We start from the raw sequence: 24,867 nt of genomic DNA on the forward strand, positions 1-24,867 counted from the left end.
ATATATAGATATAGATATAGATGTTGTTGTCTGTAGTTACCAAGTGTTTGTGTAGGGGCTGTACATGTTCTGGGTGTGACGGGGGGTGAGAGCGATGTTGTATGTGTGTTGCGTTGTTTGTGGAGCGCTGTGTGTCTGTAGCGTTGTGTGTGTGTGTGTTGCGCGGTTTGTGTGTGTGTGGTGTGTTTTGGGGGGAGGTATGTTTTGTGCAATGTGTGTGTTGTGCGGTATGTGCGTATATTTGTGTGTGCCGCGGTGTTTGTGTGTTGGGTGTTGTGTGTGTGCAGCGTTGTCTGTGTGTGTGGGTGTCTGTGTAGGGCAGTTGTTTGTGGTTCCCAGTGTGTGTGTGTGGTGTGTTGTGCAGTGCGCGTGCGTGTGTGTGTGTGTTGGGGGGAGGTGTGCACTTCCCATCGTGCTCCATCCCCCATGCAGCGCACTCCCCATCGTGCTCCATCCCCCATGCAGCGCACTCCCCATCGTGCTCCATCCCCTATGCTGCGCACCCCCCATCGTGCTCCATCTCCCATGCTGTGCACTCCCAAACGTGCTCCATCCGCCATGCTGCGCACTCCCAAACGTGCTCCATCCACCATGCTGCGCACTTCCAAACGTGCTCCATCCGCCATGCTGCGCACTCCCAAACGTGCTCCATCCGCCATACTCCGCACTCCCCATCGTGCTCCATCCCCCATGCAGCGCACTCCCCATCGTGCTCTATCCGCCATGCTGCGCACTCCCAAACGTGCTCCATCCGCCATGCTGCGCACTCCCAAACGTGCTCCATCTGCCATGCTGCACACTCCCAAACGTGCTCCATCCGCCATGCTGCGCACTCCCAAACGTGCTCCATCCGCCATGCTGCGCACTCCCAAACGTGCTCCATCCGCCATGCTGCGCACTCGTAAACGTGCTCCATCCGCCATGCTGCGCCAGCATCAGCCTCTCTACCCGCAGCATCAGCCTCTCTCCTCCCAGCATCAGCCTCTCTCCCCGCAGCATCAGCCTCTCTGTCCCCAGCATCAGCCTCTCTGTCCCCAGCATCAGCCTCTCTGTCCCCAGCATCAGCCTCTCTGTCCCCAGCATCAGCCTCTCTCATCCCAGCATCAGCCTCTCTCATCCCAGCATCAGCCTCTCTGTCCCCAGCATCAGCCTCTCTGTCCCCAGCATCAGCCTCTCTGTCCCCAGCATCAGCCTCTCTGTCCCCAGCATCAGCCTCTCTGTCCCCAGCATCAGCCTCTCTGTCCCCAGCATCAGCCTCTCTGTCCCCAGCATCAGCCTCTCTGTCCCCAGCATCAGCCTCTCTGTCCCCAGCATCAGCCTCTCCATCCCAGCCTTCCCCAGGATCAGCCTCTCTCCTCCCAGCCTCCTCCAGCACGCCATGCTCCTCTGCCGACACTCACACACCCGATCGCATACACTCACACACACCCACACACACCCGATCGCATACACTCACGCACACACACATTGACGATATTGCACATACGCGCTCATACTCACAACATCCGGAGATACCACATGCTTCTGGCCATGTGATCCTCCGACAGGTCCTGGAAGGTCACAACAGCACAGTATCGAGGCCGAGAAGCAAGCGATATCGCTGGATGCTGTGAGTGTGTGGATACGATGTGATGTATGTGTGAGGTGTGTGTGAGAGTGAGTGTGAGCCGGTGTACACTGTTAACTATGATACACATCGGGTAACCAAGGGACCTTAGTTACCCGATGTGTATAATGGTTAACAGCGTTCACGGGCTCCGTGAAGATCCCAGCATCGCAAGGTTATGTCTGGCGCTGCTGGGATCATGACGGAGCCGGTGTAGAAGCAAGCGATATCCCAGGATGTTGTGAGTGTGTGGATGTGATGTGTGAGGTGTGTGTGAGAGTGAGTGTGATCTGATCACCTGGGAGTCGGAGCTACGTGTCAGTTGGGCAAGAGCGAGCGTGGATTGCGTGAGGGGGGCGGGGCCTGCGAGAGCCGGGGCGAGAGGCCAATCCGTGTGGGGGGGCGGGGCCATGGCGAGCCCAGTGGCCAATCAGCTTTGTGTCACCGTAAGGACACAATTTTGGAGCATGACAGACAGACAGACAGAATAAGGCAATTATATATATAGATGTAAGAAACTATATTGAACAATTACCTTTAACAGAACACTAAAGGGTGCTTTACACGCGATCTCGTTAGCGATGTAACACGCCAGATCGCAGATGAGATCTACCGAGTTCGCACATAGGTCGTTTTTATAGCGCCGGTCACATGTGCGATCTCGGCAGATCGCATCTGCGATCTGGCGTGTCACATCGCTAACGAGATCGCTAGCGATATCGCAGCGTGTAAAGCGCCCTTTAGCCTAGAAATTAATATTTGAATTTAACAAAAAGTCTATTTGCCCTCACTGTTTGTAATTAAGCTGCATTCTCTACATGACTGCATGATCCTGGTACAGGCAGTGGTGTATAAATCCTGCAGGAGTTAACCAGAATTTATCAGTAGGATCAACCCTCATAAGCCATCTACATTGAGTCCACCCATGTCCTGTCCACCGCCATTAACTTGAGAACGGCGGCAGCTATCGGAATAGAAGTGGTGTCTAGGTATAGTAAAGTAGCCATGCGCTACGCAGTGAAACCACCTATAGTGCCACCTGGTGGAAAACAACGGAGTTAGCATTTTTATCTTGAAAAAACAAAACGAGATAGAGAAAAAAAGTGCATTAAAAAATTGTAGGGCATCATCAATTCAATACGAATCGATACCTTGCATACAGAAACCCCCAAAACATTGAATGCTTGTCACGCATATGGCGCTCGTTTAACTTTGAAGCTCAAAGTGGCCACTGTCAGCTGCAATGCACATCTGTGCTCTGGACAGCATACTGTATCTTGCTGCATGTTGTGCAATATGGTAGGTGACACATTTGCACAAGCATCTGTGATACGTCGTCGTAGGTCCTGCAATGTTGGTGGAAGGGTCACATACACCTGCTGTTTGATGTGACCTCACAGAAAGAAGTCCAATAGGGTCAGGTCAGGTCAGGTGAGCGTGGAGGCCACTCCATGCAGCCACCATACCCACTGACTTGTAGGAAGGTCTCCATGAGGTATCGCTTCACGTGCGCAGCCTTGTGAGTTTTACACGTTCTAATCATTGCATTTCTGTATGCGAGGTGTCAATTTGTATTGAATTGATGATGTTCTACAACTTTATAATTCTCTTTTTTTCTCTATCTCGTTCCGTTTCCGAGATAAAAATGCTAAGTCCGTTGTTTTCCACCAGATGGCGCTATAGGTGGTTTCATTGCGTAGCGCATGGCTAATTTACTATGCCTAGACACCACTTTTATGCCTATAGCTGCCGCCGTTCTCAAGTTAATGGCGATGGACAGGATATGGATGGACACGCTGTATATAGCCATGTAGATCATAGGAAGCTGAATAAAATAATATATTGATATCTGTGATACAACGCTTAGTTCTAGGGAAACTCACATTTTTGTAATATGTAAATGAGCTGTTAAGATCTATGTGCTGGAAACTGATCTTCTAGAGCAGTGTTTCTCAACTCCAGTCCTCAAGACCCACCAACAGATCATGTTTTCAGGTTTTCCTCAATCAGGTTTCTCGGATTTCCTTAATGTTGCATAGGTGATGTAATTATTCCCTGTTTAATATTGAGGAAAACTTAAAAACATGATCTGTTGGTGGGTCTAGAAGACTGGAGTTGAGAAACGCTGTTCTAGAGCTTTTGGCTCCAGGGCTTATTTTAATTGAAAGAAGGTGTTACCAGTGTGAGAGTAGAGGAGATCAGACTGTCACTCATTACATGTCTCACGCTTTTAACACCCCCTTTCATTTAAAATAAGCCCTGAAAGCAGATTCTCAGTGAAATCAGTGTCCAGCCCATTGATCTTAACAGCTCATTTACATATTAAGAAAAACCTGGATTTCTCAGGAGCAAGACATCTGATCGCAGAAATCAAGATACCCTTCTGTTCAAGTTTCTATGACCTATATGTTCATATAGACAGCTCGGGAAGGTTGATCCTACTGACAGATTTCCTGATTCCCTTTTAATGTCTTGTTTATCCGACAGAAACTGTGGTCCTAAGGGGTACTTTGCACGTTGCGACATCGCTACTGCGATCTCGTCGGGGTCAAATCGAAAGTGACGCACATCCGGCGCCGGTAACGACATAGCAACGTGTAAAGCCTAGAAGCACCAATGAACGATCGCAGAAGTGTCGAAAATTCGGTGATCTGTGTAGTTTCGATTTATTTCCATAATTTCGCTGCAGCGACAGGTACGATGTTGTTCCTCGTTCCTGCGGCAGCACACATCGCTGTGTGTGAAGCCGCAGGAGCGAAGAACATCTCCTTACCTGCGTCCCGCCTGCAATGCGGAAGGAAGGAGGTGGGTGGGATGTTTACGTCCCGCTCATCTCCGCCCCTACGCTTCTATTGGCCGCCTGCCATGTGACGCCGCACGACCATCCCCCTTAGGAAGGAAACAGGTCGCCGGCCAGAGCGACATCGCAGGGCAGGTAAGTGCATGTGAAGCTGCCGTAGAGATAATGTTCGCTACGGCAGCTATCACAAGATGTCGCATCTGCGACGGGGGCGGGGACTATCGCGCTCGGCATCTCTACAATCGGTTATCAATGTCGCAGCGTGCAAAGTACCCCTTAGTTTAGAGAGTAAGACATAGTTTTTTACTATTGCAGAATAGACACAGTAGGAAAGGTTCTGCTGTAGCCAGTTGTACTTCAGACATACAAAAAAAGAGTAACAATGAGGAGGGGAAGAGGGACAAACATTGGTAATATGAGACACAGAAGACTTATTTATATATTTCTATTATTTTTTAATAGGAGACAAAATAGGATTATAAAAAGGAGATTTAACGAGGAATTGCTTAAGATTTTTTTTTTTATTATTATTATCTCCTGTGGTTATTGTTCGTTTAAAAAAATAGTTTTGTGCTGTCTTAATAATATTAGTACCAGTACTTGTTTTCTTTAATACCACTGGTCATGTTACATTACTTCTTCCACAAGACCATAAGGCATCTATTAATCTGATATTATTATAGTACCGTCATGCATTTTCCATCCAAATGTGTCTCCTATAGTTTCTTAGAAGTTTTTTTTCTTGATACAATGTCCAATTGTTTAAGGATGTCTTTCTTTAATGTAGCAACATTTTCTGAAGAACTGTGAAAATCAGGAAGACATGATTCTTCAATTTCTAATGGAGCTCCAGAGGCGGTGCGGCATAACATTTCCTTCGACTCCAAGTGGGAGCAGTTTTCAGTGCACTTCTCAGACTTCACTACATGCCATTGAGGATGATTCTTCCATGGATCTTCAGGCTTTGTGGGATGATGTAAGACTGCATTTACGACGCCATCTTGTTGGAAAATTGCAAACCAGTTTTGACACCTGTAACAGTCAACCTAGGATTAGTTTCAAAGCCCAGTGCTTGCAGCGCCTTCTTTTCCTTTATCCTGAACCTGATGTCCTTGTTAAATTTCAGAATATCCAACAGAATTTTGTTGTTGAGCTTCTCCATGACTTTAGTGAAAGGAAGATAGAAAGTGTACTTCGGGCCTACCAGAAGGCTATTCCCAGGGTGTACGCCATGATAAAAGAAGATTTGTTTGTGTTAAGCCGAGTTATAGACTCTTCATCAATAATTAAGTTTATCAATGAGACTTTCTTTGAAGCGATCACTGAGGAGATGAAAACCTTCTTTGATATACTTTATGAATCCTGCACAGAGGAGCGAGGTCTCCAGCCGGCGAGGCTAAACAAGAAAAAGCATAAACAGAGGGTGCATGCCCTTGGTAAGTGGTTACAATACACAACTCTAGAAACTGTATTTGATAACTTGTACTTCTCTTAGACATCTTTCCATGGGGGAAATCTCAATTCAATAGCTCTGAAGTCAATGCAGTCTTGGGCCACACAGGCCCCAATTCATTTTGCACAATTCGAATTTGACTTTTGGTGTTTTTTTTCGCCAATCCAACCTTGTCAAAATTGGTGGAGCATTTAAGGGGAAATAGCTAAACCCAAATTTCTAGTTCACCAAAATCTCCACTGTAGCTGTGTAAATATACTCCAATCCCAGACTGGATCAACACTTGTGACAGTGCAAGGGGAATAAATGTAAAGCAAAAACTGCTGTGTGAATACTGGCATGAAAAATACAATAGCTATTTGTGAGAATGAAAATATGACAATGGAATCTGCATTACTGCCATGAACATATGAACAAAGAGAAATTTAGCTATTGAATTGATCAATACAACAGAGCCCCAACACCTCATCATGGTATTCTCATATATTGGGGTCCCTAGCTAATGTGTATACTCCCTTGCAGATAAAAAACTTACCGTATGTGGGAAGCTGAGACCCAGGCTATATATGTATAATGTGGACTGGCGATAGGTGTGGGTGCGGTCGGGTTGACAAACGAAAGACTACAAACCAATTAAGAAATATATAGCTATTGTATTTTTCATGTCAGTATTCATACAGCAGTTTCTGCTTTACATTTATTCCCCTTGCACTGTCGCTGGTGTGCAGCCCTTCTCTCTATATAGTGAAGTTTTTTGGGGTTTTTGCACCCATTTCAGACTTAGAATGATGTTCCAGACGTTATTTTTTAATTGGACTTGTGGCCGAGGCATAACTCATTTGGTTGCATGCACCTCTTAACCCCTTCACCCCCCAGCATCTTTTCACCTTCCTGATCAGGCCAATTTTTACAATTCTGACCAGTGTCACTTTGAGGTAATATATAAGGATAAGGCTGCACATCAAACTTAGATAATGGTATAATGCCTCAAGCATATGGAAAAATATTGAAAAATACAATGAAAAATGCTACTTGCTAACTTGAACATGTGAATAATGAATTGCATACCTGCCATGAATATTAGGAAAAAGGAGATATTTAGCAATCGCATTGATCAATGTAACTGAGCCCCAAAACCTCGTCAAGGTATATCTCTATATTGGGGTCCCTAGCTCTGTGACACTAACTGTGTGTCATCTCATTGCAATTAAAAACTGCTGTGGGTGGAGAGCGGTAACCCAGGACTGTCTTATATAGGAGATGGAAAAAACATGGCCGAAAGGGGCGGAGCTGTGTTCACATTCAGAAAAAAAACTACATATAACTGAATAGGATAACTGAAGTGAGCACTAATATATATATTCTGAGTGCAAGCCAAAAATACATACTATACAAGGCTGCACATCAAACTTAGATAATGGTATAATGCCTCAAGCATATGGAAAAATATTGGAAAATACAATGAAAAATGCTACTTGCTAACTTGAACATGTGAATAATGAATTGCATACCTGCCATGAATATTAGGAAAAAGGAGATATTTAGCAATCGCATTGATCAATGTAACTGAGCCCCAAAACCTCGTCAAGGTATATCTCTATATTGGGGTCCCTAGCTCTGTGACCCTAACTGTGTGTCATCTCATTGCAATTAAAAACTGCTGTGGGTGGAGAGCGGTAACCAAGGACTGTCTTATATAGGAGATGGAAAAAACATGGCCGAAAGGGGCGGAGCTGTGTTCACATTCAGAAAAAAAACTACATATAACTGAATAGGATAACTGAAGTGAGCACTAATATATATATTCGGAGTGCAAGCCAAAAAATACATACTATACAAGGATAAGGCTGCACATCAAACTTAGATAATGGTATAATGCCTCAAGCATATGGAAAAATATTGGAAAATACAATGAAAAATGCTACTTGCTAACTTGAACATGTGAATAATGAATTGCATACCTGCCATGAATATTAGGAAAAAGGAGATATTTAGCAATCGCATTGATCAATGTAACTGAGCCCCAAAACCTCGTCAAGGTATATCTCTATATTGGGGTCCCTAGCTCTGTGACCCTAACTGTGTGTCATCTCATTGCAATTAAAAAGTGCTGTGGGTGGAGAGGGGTAACCAAGGACTGTCTTATATAGGAGATGGAAAAAACATGGCCGAAAGGGGCGGAGCTGTGTTCACATTCAGAAAAAAAACTACATATAACTGAATAGGATAACTGAAGTGAGCACTAATATATATATTCTGAGTGCAAGCCAAAAAAATACATACTATATAAGGAGGTAATAGCTCTGGAATGCTTCAATAGATCCTAGTGATTCTGAGAGATTTTTTTTTTCCATTAAACATTGTTCTTTATGATAATGGTAAAGAAATAGGATAAAGAAATAGCTGGGATGATTTAGAAAAACCTGCACTTGCAGGGACTTGGACTCCATGGCTCTTGAGGTCCCTTCCAATTCTACCATTCTAGGAAAGTGTTCATGCGCTACGTTTATGCCACATTTTTGAAGCACTTTTTTGTAGTGTAAAAAAAACGGATTTTTGTGTACTCACCGTAAAATCGTTTTCTCTTAGCCATCATTGGGGGACACAGGACCATGGGTGTTATGCTGCTTATCCATAGGAGGACACTAAGTAGATGCAAAGATGTTAGCTCCTCCCCTGCAGTATACACCCCCTGGCCCAGCCAGGCTACTTCAGTTTTAGTACACAAGCAGTAGGAGAATAAGTAACAAAAAACGTGAGTGAATACTCATAACAAAAAAGTACTGAGAGAGAAAAAAAGCTAAGACCCAACAGGGCAACAGGGAGGGTGCTGTGTCCCCCAATGATGGCTAAGAGAACGATTTTACGGTGAGTGCACAAAAATCCGTTTTTCTCTGACGCCTCATTGGGGGACACAGGACCATGGGACGTCCTAAAGCAGTCCCTGAGTGGGTAAACAAACAACGCAACCCAAGAACTAGGAACCAGTCCCAGATAGTCAGGAGCGCCTACTGAGATAGGTGCTCCACTATCGTTTCCAGAATTTTCCTACCTAGGTTCGCCTCAGCCGAAGCCTGTCCACTTGGGGGAGAAAAACTCCCTTTCGTAGGGCAATATTTTTTGTTTATTTTTGGAGAAATCAGAAATTTGCCAAAAATGTAGAAAAGTTTGCAATTTTCAAACTTCAAAGTTTTATGCCCTTAAACCAGAAGGTTATGTCGCAGAAAATAATTAATAAACAATATTTAGCACTTGTCTTCTTTACATCAGCAATTTCTCATTTTTCCAACAAAATTTACAAACCAATTTTTTTTTTTAGGGAACACATCACATTTGAAGTAACTTTGTGGGGACTGTGTGACAGAAAATGCCTAAATATGGCACCATTTTAAAAACTGCAACCCTGAAAGTGCTCAGAAATCATTCTATCAGTTTATTTACCCTTTAGGTGCTTTACAGGAATTAAAGCAATGTGGAAGGAAAAAATGAAAGTTTTACTTTTTCCCAGAAAAATGTTGGTTTAGCCCCAAATTTTCCATTTTTACAAGAGTTGCAGGAGAAAATGGACCCTAACATTTTTTTCTGGAATTTCTCCTGAGTATGATGATACCCCATATGTCGTGAAAAACTACTGTTTGGGCGCGCGGTAGGGCTCGGAAGGGAAGGAGCAAAATTTGACTTTTGAATGCAAACTTGTCTGGAATTGATAGCAGATGCCATGTCGCATGTGCAGAGCTCCTTATGTGCCTAAACAGTGGAAACCCCCTCCACAAGTGACCTGTTTTTGGAAACTAGATCCCTCAAGGAATTTTACTAGAAATGTGGCAAGCACCTTGAACCCACAGTTGTTTGACAGAATATTAAATGTTGAGCCGTAAAAATGAAAAATCCCTTTTTCCCCACAACGTTGCTTTTGCCCCAAATTGTTCATGTTCAGGAGGGTAACAGAGGGAAATGGATCATACATATGTGGTGGAACACTAATGTTTGGATACACGGCAGAGCTTGGAAGGGATGAAGCACTGGTTGAGTGCAGATTTGGCAGGAATAGACTACTGCAGGTGCCATGTGCCATTTCAAGAGCTGCTATGGTGCCAAAACAGCAGAAACTACATACATGTGACCCCATTTTTGAAAGTACAGGCATTTTAAACCCACAGATGATTAACAAAATTGTGTAACATTGGGTTGTGGAAATGGAAAAAAAAATGTACTTGCCACTTAAACAACACTAATATGTTGTTTAAGTAATAATTATTTAACTTTAAAAAGGGGTTTTAAAAGGAAATGGTCCACATAATTTTTTAGGCAATTTCTTTACATATCCTGTGGGTGGTTAGAAACTACTTTTCATGCACGGTGCAAAGCTCAGAAAGGAAGGAGCGCCATATAGAAGTACAGATGTTGCTGGAATGGTCATGTCACATTGGCAGAGCCCCTCAGATGCCAGAACATCAGGATGCTCTCTAAGTGACCACATTTTACAAATACACCCCTCAATGAATACATTTAGTGAGGCAGTGAGGATATTGGCACTACAGGTGTGTCAAGGAATTTTATACCATTCTATGTTGAAGAGCTTATAGTTAGATTTTTAATCACTGAAATGCTGTTTTAGGGCTCTTCTCCACTTGCGATTTCTATGTGCGAGTGCGATCAGATAGAAAATCGGATCTCACTCGCACCAGTGTTAATCAATGAGGCCGTGTCCTCTTGCTAAATGTTTTACGGCACGTCTCGTGCTCTCGGTGAAATCGCAGCATGCTGCGATTTCACCGAGTCTCAGCTCTCACACCCCCATGCAATCCTATAAGAGCGAGAAAAAAAATCAGAATCCGGGTGGCATGTGCATGTCATTCAGATGACATACGCATGTCACACGGATCCTTGACACTTGCATACCGCATCAGACTGGCTACCGGAGGAATCTCCAGTAATACCAGGCCTGGCCGCGGTTACATGCACTGAACTCCGGAGCTGTCACCTGAGCTCCAGAGTGCAGCCTGAACAGCGAGCGCCGAGTGATTGATTCCCCGGCGATTGCTGTTCAGTTCAGCACAGCTGCAAACAGATCGGGCTGATTTCTGGAGCTCAGTTGACATATCCGGGGTTCAGTGCAGGTAACCGCGGCCAGGCCTGGTATTACTGGAGATTCCTCTGGTAGCCAGTCTGACTCGGTATGTATAAACACTCACATAGCACCTGCATGAGGCTCGCATGTCATACGGATGCTATGTGAGGGAAAAAACATACACCGTACGCAGACAACACGCAGGAAACTCGACTCACATTTGTAGCCGAGTGTCACTGTGAATTTGTAAACTTAAAGTGGAGAAGAGCCCTTAGCATCAGATTTTTTTTTAATTTCACAAGGGGAAATGGCTTAAAAGGGCCCCATAATTTGTTATACGATTTCTGCGGAATGTGCATATTAGGCTGTACAGTACTGTTTGGTTACACGGCAGAGCACAGGAGGTAAGGACGTTATTTGACTTTTGCGACAGTGATTTTTCTAGAATAATTTGCGGACTCCATATGCAGAGCCTTTGATGTGCCTTAGGAGTGGAGAACCCCCCTTAAGTGACGAGGTTTTAATATTTATGCCCTTTTGGAAATTTATCTATGGGGGTTGTGACTATTTTTAAGCTATTGGCATGTTCCAGAAACAAACACACAGTGGAAGTTGTAGAGAGAAAATTTCAAATCTGCCATTGTAGTGCCCGCACATAGTGCCGAGCTTGTGCTTCTGGAGCTACGCACTCGTAAAATAAGTTGACTCTTCTTACTACGTTTATGTGGATGCTAACTGCGTTTTAGGCACATTGTGGGTCTCAGAAGAGGGAGGGGCATTTGGATTTAAGAGTGCAAGTTTCACTGGATTTCTTTTGATGAGAGCCATGTCGCTTTTCCAGAGCCTTTGTGCTACCAGTAATGTGCAATTCCTCTATATTTCTGTTAACAGGGGACTACCCTGAGTGGGAATTTGTTTTTTTTTGGGGGTTGAATTAAAGCTTTTATTGGTGGCATTTTAGGATACAATACATTTTGGTTCAGTTCACATGTATACGGTGCTATATGCTGAGCACTTATATCAGGGTTTCTATCTAAATATCTGAAACACATGATTCAAATGAAGCCCCTGATGGATCCATTTACTAATGAGGCAGGTGGAATTACTCTAGACTCAGTTTTGTCTCGGTTAAGTGATGTCCGACTTTTCAGAGGTGCACAAATCTGTGGTCGACTGCACTTTTCTGCACACCTTAAAAAAGGGACACCACTGGATTATAGACCAAACCAGTGTCCACCGTGTCTCCCTCTGCTTCATTATAGGGAATCTTCCCTCAGAGGTTCTGTCTGAGTCATGTATTACAGAGATTTACACGTAATCCCCTGTGTAAGTACTTAGCCTACAGTGCTGGCCAAAAGTATTGGCACCCCTGCAATTCTGTCAGATAATGCTCAGCTTCTTCTTGAAAATGATTGCAATCACAAATTCTTTGGTATTATTATCTTCATTTAATTTGTCTTCAATGAAAAAAAATTAAAAAAAATTGTCATAAAGCCAAATTGGATATAATTCCACACCAAACATAAAAAAGGCGGTGGACAAAAGTGTTGGCACTGTTTGAAAAATCATGTGATGCTGTTAATTACACAAATTAGAGAAGCATCTGTAACTTACCTGTGGCATATAACAGGTGATGGCAATAACTAAATCACACTTGCAGCCAGTTGACATGGATTAAAGTTGACTCAACCTCTGTCCTGTGTCCTTGTGTGTATCACATTGAGCATGGAGAAAATAAAGAAGACCAAAGAACTGTCTGAGGACTTGAGAATCCAAATTATGAGGAAGCATGAGCAATCTCAAGGCTACAAGTCCATCTCCAAAGACCTGAAAGTTCCTGTGTCTACGGTGCGCAGTGTCAACATGAAGTTTAAATGCCATGGCACTGTGGCTAACCTCCCTAGATGTGGAAGGAAAAGAAAAATTGACGAGAGATTTCAATAACAAGATTGTGCGGATGGTGGATAAAGAACCTCGACTAACATCCAAACAAGTTCAAGCTGCCCTGCAGTGCGAGGGTACAACAGTGTCAACCCGTACTATCCATCGGCGTCTGAATGAAAAGGGACTGTATGGTAGGATACCCAGGAAGACCCCATTTCTTACCCCGAGACATAAAAAAGCAAGGCTGGAGTTTGCCAAAACTTAGCTGAGAAAGCCTAAAACGTTTTGGAAGAATGTTCTCTGGTCAGATGAGACAAAAGTAGAGCTTTTTGGGAAAAGCCATCAACAGAGTTTACAGGAAAAAAATAAGAGGCATTCAAAGAAAAGAACACGGTCCCTACAGTCAAACATGGCGGAGGTTTCCTGATGTTTTGGGGTTGCTTTGCTGCCTCTAGCACTGAACTGCTTGACCGTGTGCATGGCATTATGAAGTCTGAAGACTACCAACAAATTTTGCAGCATAATGTAGGGTCAAGTGTGAGAAAGCTGGGTCTCCCTCAGAGGTCATGGGTCTTCCACCAGAACAATGACCCAAAACACACTTCAAAAAGCACTAGAAAATGGTTTGATAGAAAGCACTGGAAACTACTAAAGTGGCCAACAATGAGTCCAGACCTGAATCCCATAGAACACCTGTGGAGAGATCTCAAAATGGCAGTTTGGAGAAGGCACCCTTCAAATCTCAGGGACCTGGAGCAGTTTGCCAGAGAAGAATGGTCTAAAATTCCAGCAGAGCATTGTAAGAAACTCATTGATGGTTACCGGAAGCAGTTGTTCGCAGTTATTTTGGCTAAAGGTTGTGCAACCAAGTATTAGGCTAAGAGTGCCAATACTTTTGTCTGGTCCATTTTTGGAGTTTTGTGTGAAATGATCAATGATTTGATTTTTGTTTCATTCTTTTTTTGTGTTTTTTCATTGCAAGCAAAATAAATGAAGATAATAATACCAAAGAATTTGTGATTGCAATCATTTTCAAGAAGAAACTGAGTATTATCTGACAGAATTGCAGGGGTGCCAATACTTTTGGCCAGCACTGTAGATGCGCAGGATAAATGTGAGCCGTGCTGTACTGCGATCTTTGGGAGGCGAATGAACATGTAAAACAACATGTAACACGCCTTTCACAGTGCGGTATAAGTTGTTACGCTCCTTTGTTCTTTGAGGCGGTGCAATTACAGTAATATATTGTTTCGTGTGTTTGGATGCTTAGAAACACTTTTTTCAAAAAAAGTTTTTGCCTTGCGATATTTTGAGAGCTATAATTTTTCTATATTTCTGCTGAAAGAGTCATGTGAGGGCTTATTTTTTGGGATGAGTTGACGTTTTTATTTGTATTATTTTCTGGCACATGACATTTTTTGATCGTTTTTTGTTCCGATTTTTAGTAATCAGACTGAACACAAACCAGCAATTCAGAAATAGTTTTTTGTTGTTTTTTTTTTTTTTTTTTGCCATTCTGCATGTGGTAAAAGGGATAAGACACAGTATTTATATATTTTTTTTTATATTTTGCTCGTTTTGCAAAATGTGTTTTATAGAAAAAAATAATTGTTTTTGCATAGCCATATATTGATTGCTATAACTTTTTTTTATTTTTCTGATGATGGAGCACTTTGGCTGTTTTTTTTACGGAATATGATGTTTCAAGTTATGCCATTTTTATTTAGCTTAGTTTTTTCATCACATTTGATTCCACTTTATGTTCGGTTTTATGAAAAAGCATAGTTTTATGCCACGTGTTTAATTTTTTACATTTTTTTTTTTTTTTTACAATGTCAACGAAGGGGTTAAATAGTGACAATTTTAGCAATCGGATTGTTCTGGACTTGGCAATACCAAATATGTTTACTTTCATATATATTTTTTTTTCCTTGGTTCCACTTTGGGGCTTTAACTTTCTTTAATCTGATCACTGGTATAATGCATTGCCATGCACCAGCATGACAATGCATTACACCTGTCAGTGATGCAGTGGCAAAAGCCTCTTGAACCAGTGTTCCCCAACTCCAGTCCTCTAGAGCCAACACTGCATGTTTTCTGGATTTCCTTCATATAGCACAGGTGAAAATTTAAAGGGGTGGTTCACCCATTTTTTTATTTTCTCTGAGCTCTACTTACCATTATAGGAGTTTTCTCCATTGGCTTGTATTTCCAGTTCTGGCACTGAGCGGCGCTATCCTGCACGCTCAGTGCCGGTCACATGACCCCCCTGGAGCTGCGGCTGCTAGTATCCTCTTACGTCCCTTATGTCCCGTCAATTCCGGGCTCTCAAACAAGACGGGTACGTCACAGGATGCTGGCGCCACTCACACTGATTGACTGGGCTGTGGGCGGTGACTACCGCACGTCACAGCCCAGCATCGAGGGGAGGATCCAGAGAGCTTTAGTGTGGAGCAGAGGCAGAGCGGCGCCGCTTACCATCGGTCAGCTGTGGGAGGTGCGGGCTCCAGTGTGCAGGGGTGAATGCAGAACGCTCTGCTTTACCATCGGTCAGCTGTGGGAGGTATGGGCTCCAGTGTGGAGCGGTGAAGGCAGAGCGCGCCGCTTACCATCGCTTAGCTGTGGGAGGTATGGGCTCCAGTGTGGAGTACAGGGGGGTTTCTTCAGCTGAAAACCCCCCTGTCACATAAGTATGTGATCACACTATCCACCCGCCCACTGTGCTCAGCTGTCAGGAGAGCCTGTGGTGTTGGCAGTGTGATCATGTACTCCCACCAGCAGCACAAGTGACCGGACGCTGCATGGGACCAATCTGCTCCACTCTGTCACCTGCACAACAAGTCCCAGAGTGGAGACAGATAGTGACATGCTCTGCTCTGACACATAGTGTGCTATATGTCACTAACTTGCTCCACTCTGGGACTTGTTGTGCAGGTGACACAGGAAGGAGGGGAGGGAACTGTTGTGGTGGAGATCGGAGGGGAGGGAACAGTTTGGGTGGAGCTCAGAGTGGGTGTGAGATAGATTGCTAGTTACTGCAAAGGATTATGGAAGTTGTAGTAACTGAACCCAGGAAGTCAAGTGAGCGATTAACTCCATCAGAGCTGGAGCCAGAAATGAGGATTTGCAGCTAGAGCACGATAAAAAGAAATATTACTAACATAATATGATAGATGTGTTGAAGGGCACATATTAGCAAGATTTATGACCAAAAAAAAAATCAGTTTTGGTAACTGGACAACTTCTTTAATCATCTGCATATCTGATGATTCCATTCATCAGGGGCACCACAAGTCCATGTGAGAAATGTGGAACATTTCATAACAGGTTGTGAATACTTTTTCAAGGCACTGGGTGTGTGCATATTGTGTGTGTACGTATGTACAGTACAGACCAAAAGTTTGGACACACCTTCTCATTCAAAGAGTTCTCTTTATTTTCAGGACTCTGAAAATTTTAGATTCACATTGAAGGCATCAAAGCTATGAATTAAAACATGTGGAATGAAATACTTAAAGTGTGAAACAACTGAAAATATGTCTTATATTCTAGGTTCTTCAAAGTAGCCAGCTTTTGCTTTCATTACTACTTTGCACACTCTTGGCATTCTCTTGATGAGCTTCAAGAGGTAGTCACCAAAAATGGACTTCCAACAGTCTTGAAGGAGTTCCCAGAGATGCTTAGCATTTGTTGGTCCTTTTGCCTTCACTCTGCGGTCCAGCTCACCCCAAACCATCTCGATTGGATTCAGGTCTGGTGACTGTGGAGGCCAGGTCATCTGGCGTAGCACCCCATCACTCTCCTTCTTAGTCAAATAGCCCTTACACAGCCTGGAGGTGTGTTAGGGGTCCAACTAAACGTAAACCGGATGGAATAGCACGCCCCTGCAAGATGCTGTGGTAGCCATGCTGGTTCTGTATGCCTTCAATTTTGAATAAATCCCCAACAGTGTCACCAGCAAAGCACCCCCACACCATCACACCTCCTCCTCCATGCTTCACGGTGGGAACCAGGCATGTAGAGTCCATCCGTTCACCTTTTCTACAAAGACACGGTGGTTGGATCCAAAGATCTCAAATTTGGACTCATCAGACGAAAGCACAGATTTCCACTGGTCTAATGTCCATTCCTTGTGTACTTTAGCCCAAACAAGTTTCTTCTGCCTTGTTGCCTGTCCTTAGCAGTGGTTTCCTAGCAGCTATTTTACCATGAAGGCTGCTGCACAAAGTCTCCTCTTAACAGTTGTTCTAGAGATGAGATGGTGTGTCCAAACTTTTAGTCTGTACTGTATGTGTGTATATATAGCTATCTAAATATATGTATGTATATATATATATATATATATATATATATATATATATATGTATGTATGTATCTATATATATAATTGCCTTATTCTGTCTGTCTGTCTGTCTGTCTGTCTGTCATGCTCCGAAATTGTGTCCTTACGGTGACACAAAGCTGATTGGCCGCTGGGCTCGCCATGGCCCCGCCCCCCCACACGGATTGGCCTCTCGCCCCGGCTCTCTGCAGGCCCCGCCCCCCTCACGCAATGCACGCTCGCTCTGGCCCAACTGACACGGAGCCCCGATTCCCAGGTGAGTACACACACACACATCAGATCACACTCACTCTCACACTCACTCTCACACACACCTCACACATCACAACATGCTGGGATATCTCTTGCTTCTACACCGGCTCCGTCAGGATCCCAGCAGCGCCACACATAACCTTGCGATGCTGGGATCTTCACGGAGGCCGTGAACGCTGGTAATCATTATACACATCGGGTAACTAAGGTCCCTTAGTTACCCGATGTGTATCATAGTTACCAGTGTACACCGGCTCACACTCACTCTCATACACACCTCACACACACATCACATCGCATCCACACATCAAGGTCCTGCAGCGGCGGAAAATACAGACACATAACAGCACACACATAACAGCACACACATAACAGCACACACATAACAGCACACACATAACAGCACACACAAATCAGATCACACTCACTCACACACACACATCACATCGCATCCACATACTCACAACATCCTGGGATATCGCTTGCTTCTCGGCGGCGATACTGTGCTGTTGTGATCTTCCAGGACCTGCCGGAGGATCACATGGCCAGAAGCATGTGATATCCCCGGATGTTGTGAGTATAAGCGCGTATGTGCGATATCGTCAGTGTCTGTGTGTGTGTGAGTGGATGCGATCGGGTGTGTGTGAGTGGATGCGATCGGGTGTGTGTGAGTGGATGCGATCGGGTGTGTGTGAGTGGATGCGATCGGGTGTGTGTGAGTGGATGCGATCGGGTGTGTGTGAGTGGATGCGATCGGGTGTGTGAGTGTCGGCAGAGGAGCACGGCGTGCTGGAGGAGGCTGGGAGCAGAGAGGCTGATCATGGGGAAGGCTGGGAGGAGAGAGGCTGATGCTGGGGGAGGCTGGGACGAGGGAGGCTGATGCTGGTGGAGGCTGATGCTTGGGGAGGCTGATGCTGGGGGAGGCTGGAAGGAGAGAGGCTAATGCTGGTGGAGGCTGATGCTTGGGGAGGCTGATGCTGGGGGAGACTGGGAGGGGAAGGCTGATGCTGAGGGAGGCTGGGAGGAAGGAGGCTGGGAGGAGAGAGGCTGATCCTGGGGAAGGCTGGGAACGGGAGGCTGATGCTGAGGGAGGCTGGAAGGAGAGAGGCTGATGCTGGGGGAGGCTGGAAGGAGAGAGGCTGATGCTGGTGGAGGCTGATGCTTGGGGAGGCTGATGCTGGGGGAGACTGGGAGCGGAAGGCTGATGCTGAGGGAGGCTGGGAGAGGGAGGCTGGGAGGAAGGAGGCTGGGAGGAGAGAGGCTGATCCTGGGGAAGGCTGGGAAGGGGAGGCTGATGCTGGGGGAGGCTGGAAGGAGAGAGGCTGGAAGGAGAGAGGCTGATGCTGGTGGAGGCTGATGCATGGGGAGGCTGATGCTGGGGGAGACTGGGAGCAGAAGGCTGATGCTGAGGGAGGCTGGGAGGAAGGAGGCTGGGAGGAAGGAGGCTGGGAGGAAGGAGGCTGGGAGGAGAGAGGCTGATCCTGGGGAAGGCTGGGAAGGGGAGGCTGATGCTGAGGGAAGCTGGAAGGAGAGAGGCTGATGCTGGGGGAGGCTGGAAGGAGAGAGGCTGAGGCTGGGAGGAGAGAGGCTGATGCTGGGGAAGGCTGATGCTGAGGGAGGCTGGGAGGGGAAAGCTGATGCTGGGGAAGGCTGGGAGGACGGAGGCTGGGAGGAGAGAGGCTGATCCTGGGGAAGGCTGGGAGAGGGAGGCTGATGCTGGAGGAGGCTGGAAGGAGAGAGGCTGATGCTGGCGGAGGCTGATGCTGGGGAGGCTGGGAGAGGGAGGCTGATGCTGAGGGAGGCTGGGAGGAGGGAGGCTGGGAGAGGTAGGCTGAGAGAAGAGAGGCTGATGCACACACACACACACACACACACACACACACACACACACGCGCGCACTGCACAACACACCACACACACACACACACACTGGGAACCACAAACAACTGCCCTACACAGACACCCACACACACAGACAACGCTGCACACACACAACACCCAACACACAAACACCGCGGCACACACAAATATACGCACATACCGCACAACACACACATTGCACAAAACATACCTCCCCCCAAAACACACCACACACACACAAACCGCGCAACACACACACCGCTACAGACACACAGCGCTCCACAAACAACGCAACACACGCAACACACATACAACACCGCTCTCACCCCCCGTCACACCCAGAACATGTACAGCGCCTACACAAACACTTGGTAACTACAGACAACAACATCTCTCTCTCTATATATATATATATATATATATATATAACAAAAATCATACATGAACTACACAATACGTAAATTCTAGAATACCCGATGCGTAGAATCGGGCCACCTTCTAGTATATATATATATATATATATATATATATATATATATAATCTCTTTCACTGCTTTAGGTAAAATGAAAGTTTGCTGTGAAAAGTCCTTGCTGTAAGAAGGAGGAGGTGTCTGGCTTAATGTTTGCTTTACTAAGTAGCATACAGGGAAATGTAACCGCAGTAACTGATCCTTGTGGATGCATAAAACAGAATAATCTAACAGTGACCCATGTATATGTAATACAGATGTATGGCTGCTGTCTAGGGCTACAGCTAAGGCTGAACATACGCTCCGTGATATTTATGAGACATATTCTAGCCATAACGTAATTCATGGAGGCTGTAATACTGTCAGGACTGCAGTCATGTTCAGTTGCATCATCACAGTTGTGGATGGAGCAGATAATCATGATATACAATATTTTAACCTTCACGTTATTACTCTACTTCTATTGCTTGTTTATGGCCTAGGATGCAAAATATACAGTACGTCTCCGCAGAACAGCTCCGTGACTAAGACTGGCTAAATTAAAGTGTCAATATCCATAGGAAAGTGCATTAGATGTGTTCGTGCACCAGCATTTTGGGACAATTGATTTTATGGGCAATATGTTTTCTTTTATTAACACAAAGATCTTTAAATAAGGAGAGATACAGTGAAATCAGAAAGTCATACATTCTACATAAAAAGCAGAGACCAAGTACTATACTTTTGTAGTTTACAGGGAACCTGTCACCAGATATGGCGACTGTAAACTGCAGCCATATAATGCATACAGCTGTACACTAAAAAGCCAGAAATGTATAAGGGAAAATTTGGTACTGCATTACTGCAAAAGAGAGATATTTAGTTCATGTATTGGCCAATGCATGTAAGCCTGGATGTTTTTAACCTAGAAAGGGGCATTTAAGTTAGGTTCCCGGATTAAAGAGATTACCTTGCTGTTGGTGTCTGGGCTTACATGCATTGGCCAATACATAAACTAAATATCTCTCTTTTGCAGTAATGCAGTACCATATTTTCACTTATACATTTTTGGCTTTTCAGTGTGCAGCTGTATGCATTTTATAGTTACTATGTTTTATTGGCTAGCACCAATAGACGTTGCTGGTCTTTGGTCCAGCTCCTCCTCCCTGCTGCAATTTCTGTCCTCCTTCTACCCAGCCCAGTGTGGATGAATTGTCTACGTCATCCAAACAGGCCGGCATTACGGTCCTGCGCATGCGCACTGTGATCTGCGCTGCTGAGGGCAGATCAAAGTACTGTAATGTGCAGGCATGAGGAAAAGTTACAGTCCGCCTGCGCATGAGCACTACACTAATTTAAACTGTTCTGAGCAGGGCAGATCAAAGTGCACCTGCGCAGGACCTCAATGCCGGCTAGTGTACATCATGTAGGACGTGTCATCCACATGGGTCTCAGAAGACGGAGGACGGCCATCGTTGCAAAGAGGAGGCGCCAGACCAGAGAGCAGCAACACCAATCATACTAGACTCCCCCTAGGTGAGTATTATAAAGGTGTTTTTTACGTTGTACACAGCGGCTTGGGCTCTTATATACAGTATTCTAGAATGCTCTATATAGGAGCTTACTGGTGGTGGCCGTAGCTTATGGTAGCCAAATTTGGTGACAGGCTCCCTTTAAACCAGAGTTAGGAAAAAAAAAGTGTCCGCCAGTACTCACTGGTGTCAGCTATTATTAAGAACATCCAGGGGAAACCGCCCCGGTCTCACCAGCGATCGAGCCCACATAGCATTCACTACAGTCTAAATGCGTAGGATGAAGGACTAGACTAGACTGAAACGTTGCGGGTGTTTTTGTCTTGATGGCACAATAGCAAAATTCCACTTACAAGATAAATATGAGTGGCATTTTTTTCTATTTTAAAATCGCAGCAACCATTTGCTCACACTGAGGTGCGTTATAGCCAGAAAAGTAATCCACAGCATTGCTTCTTGTGCCGTCTGTCCTTGTCCTCCCTGTTTTCCTTCCTGTTTTGTACGTTGGATAAAATAGAGCAAGAAGTTTTAATATTTGGTGAGTGCCTTAATCCTTTCTCAAGGCTTGGAATTCTTTTGTAGTTTACTGGCGATTTTAGCAGATAAAAAAACAAATCACAAATAACATCTAAAAACTAAAGAGAGTGAACGGAATACCCAGAGATCGAGACCTCAGAATTCTCACACACACGTTGCTTATTTTATCTTTTCAGCGTTTTATTTTTTTTTTGTTTTGCAGCATTTTTCACTCATCCAAATGAAATGGAAAAAAAGTAATCAAATATGTGCATATTTTATGCAGTGTTTTTCCTGCCAATACATCAGTATTTGTAGCAGATTTTTCCCCTGTAAATACTGAACATGTGCACGTACCCCAACACAGTATTGGGACACCTCGTTTGCAAGAAGATTGAGGGGTCGTGTTTGCCTTAAAAATATGTCAACTGAAAATATTTCTTTACAGCAACATCCAATCTGTAGAATGAAGCAAGTTCCAGAAATGAATTTAGTGGCATATCACATGAACAAAGGACCAACATGGATCAAAGACTTTAACACATAAAACCAACAGGACAGACATATAAGACTCCTCTGGGTAACAGGGAACTGTGTGTTTTCTCTCTTCCATGGAGCCATTCCAGGTTTTCAAGATAATTGTGGCTCATCACCTGCAATGCTCAGGTATGATATCAAAGGACAGAGTCCGTCTGCTGTGGGAGGCAAGCAATTGTTTGTTTGGGGAAGCTGTGAACAGTCCCCAGTTCTCTTGAATCCAGATTTATGTGTATTCTTAGTGATCAGCCAGCCTATGGTTTTCTTTTGTAGTTTTTGAATTTTGTTTTGCAGAATTCTATATGGAGCAAATAAAACTAGTGTACTCAAACTTGCCTAGTGTGAACGGTCTTGTGAAATACCTGAATCACCCATGTAATCCAGGGGATGGAGATTCCATGAGCAAATCTCTAACCTGTCACATTTGGTGGAGATTGTGCTGGCACGAAAATCTAGCATGTTGTATGTGGTGGTTTGTCTGCCGTCCTTGCAAAATAAAAACAGAAACTTCTAGAGAAAATCGGGGATCATCGCCACGCTTATCACCATTGAGTCTAAGGAATTTTTTTCAGGTCATTTATTGAAGAAGTACAAGTCTACGCGTTTCAGGGGTCTCTGCCCCCTTCCTCAGGACAAATAAATAATGACACAAGATCAACGCGTAGACTTGTACTTCTTCAATAAATTACCTGAAAATAATTCATTGGACTCAATCGTGATAAGCGCGGCGATGATCCCCGATTTCTCTAAAAGTTTCTGTTCCTATTTGACGGGTCCGCAGCTGTCTCCATCAGCCTCAATGCTCCATCAGGTGTTGTGACTGTCTCACAACATCTATAGGTGAGTGCACCCTATAATCCTCTTATTTGTTGTAATCGGTTAAAACCATATGCGCCTGTCTTTCTCCCACTACTCCTTAGAGCCCTTGCAAAATAAAACATTGTAGTCATGGAAGATCATGTTAAAGAGCTGGTCCAAGCCAATGTGCAGCTGCCAATCGGCAAAAGACCAATCGACCAAGAGACTAATCATTTGCACATAGAGTCTTATAGATGTCTGTTTGAGCAGATAAAGGTGTTGACAAAAAAGGAAAGTAGATGCTTCATTGCAGAAAATGATACCTGAGGATGATGTGGAAACCAGGGCTGTGGAGTCGGTAAGCCAAACCTTCGACTCCGACTCCGACTCCGACTCCTCAAATTCTCTTGCACCGACTCCGACTCCGGCTCCGACTCCGACTCCGGCTCCGACTCCGACTCCTACATATATTGCTTATAGTTAGGTGAAAAATTTATTGTAGTACATGAATATGTGTATGTGAACATTAGACATTTAATAATTTTTATGATACAATAATCAAGATATTTGGATAGAACATAAAATATATTTATTGGATACAACTTTAGAATACAAAAAACTGTAATAAATTGTAAATATGTAATACACTATGTAATATACAGTAGATTACATATATATCTTGTGTGTGTATATACACTGTAATATATATATAATATTACATATTTACAATTTATTAGTTTTTTGTGTTCTAAAGTTGTATCCAATAAATATTTTATGTTCTATCCAAATATCTTGATTATTGTATCATAAAAACAATTAAATGTCTGATGTTCACATTATACTACAATAAATTTTTCACTTAAATATAAGCATTATACTAAATGTTATTATTTAGTAAAATATTCAGCACATTCTGCATTGCACTCCTGTCCCCAATTTATTATATATTTTAGGAGTCGGAGTCGGTGCATTTTATACCGACTCCAACTCCGACTCCGACTCCACCAAAATGAGCTCCGACTCCGACTCCGACTCCACGACTCCGACTCCGACTCCACAGCCCTGGTGGAAACGTTCCTCATTATTTTTGAGGGTATTGATGGGAGAGAGAGGCGATTCTAGCAGACCAGTGGGTGGACACCATTTCTCTATTTCTCAGTGGTAAGTCCCAGAAAGCTTTTTTTGACCTAGATGTCAGACAATTACACAGGTTAAATGATGATCTTCCTGCTTATCTGGGGATTGCACTTGCAGTTGGAATATAAAGGGTTCTCACCTGAACATTCCAACAGGAGAAACCTGTGAAATTGCAGAAGTATGATCTCTTCCGACTAGCAAAAAATATTCTAGGTTCTGGATCAATTTGTTTGAGTTCTGTCAGTTTGGTTACAACTCTGTGTGGGACAAGCGGACCCTAAAGGTGCAAATCATCTGGTTGTCCTGGTGGAGTGGTATCTAAAATCTGAGGATCATCTACAGGGTATCTGTCACGCCAGAGTTAAAAATTTAAGGACTTTGAGAAAAAATATTCCTTTGTGGAAAAGTTTTTTTGGTTGAGCATAGACCCAGACGTCAGCTTGAAAATGCAGATGACCTGTCCAGGAGCTAAAAGTGTTCTGCCTCCAAAGTTGAAACCGGAAAAGGATATGTAACTAGACTAGGAAAAGTGTTTGGTGTGTGTGTTTCCTCATGGTTCCGGTCTAAGGCTATGTGCGCACGTTGCGTAGTGTCCATGCTGAAAAATCTGCTGCGATTTGGCAGGGCATG

The 24,867-nt window shown here is 44.2% G+C and overlaps 1 protein-coding gene across 6 annotated transcripts in view; it reads left to right on the forward strand.

The window, feature by feature from the left end:
• Positions 1–24,867, forward strand: part of KIAA0825 (KIAA0825 ortholog) — a 785,365-nt gene that overhangs the window by 140,494 nt on the left and 620,004 nt on the right. For all 6 annotated transcript variants that reach the window (XM_075325095.1, XM_075325097.1, XM_075325094.1 and 3 more), the window contains one exon: positions 5,194–5,842. In XM_075325095.1, the coding sequence (XP_075181210.1) occupies positions 5,194–5,842 (649 nt within the window). The remainder of the gene's footprint in view (positions 1–5,193; positions 5,843–24,867) is intronic.

Source organism: Anomaloglossus baeobatrachus, chromosome 1 (assembly GCF_048569485.1).
Source record: "Anomaloglossus baeobatrachus isolate aAnoBae1 chromosome 1, aAnoBae1.hap1, whole genome shotgun sequence".
Classification (NCBI taxonomy): domain Eukaryota; kingdom Metazoa; phylum Chordata; class Amphibia; order Anura; family Aromobatidae; genus Anomaloglossus; species Anomaloglossus baeobatrachus.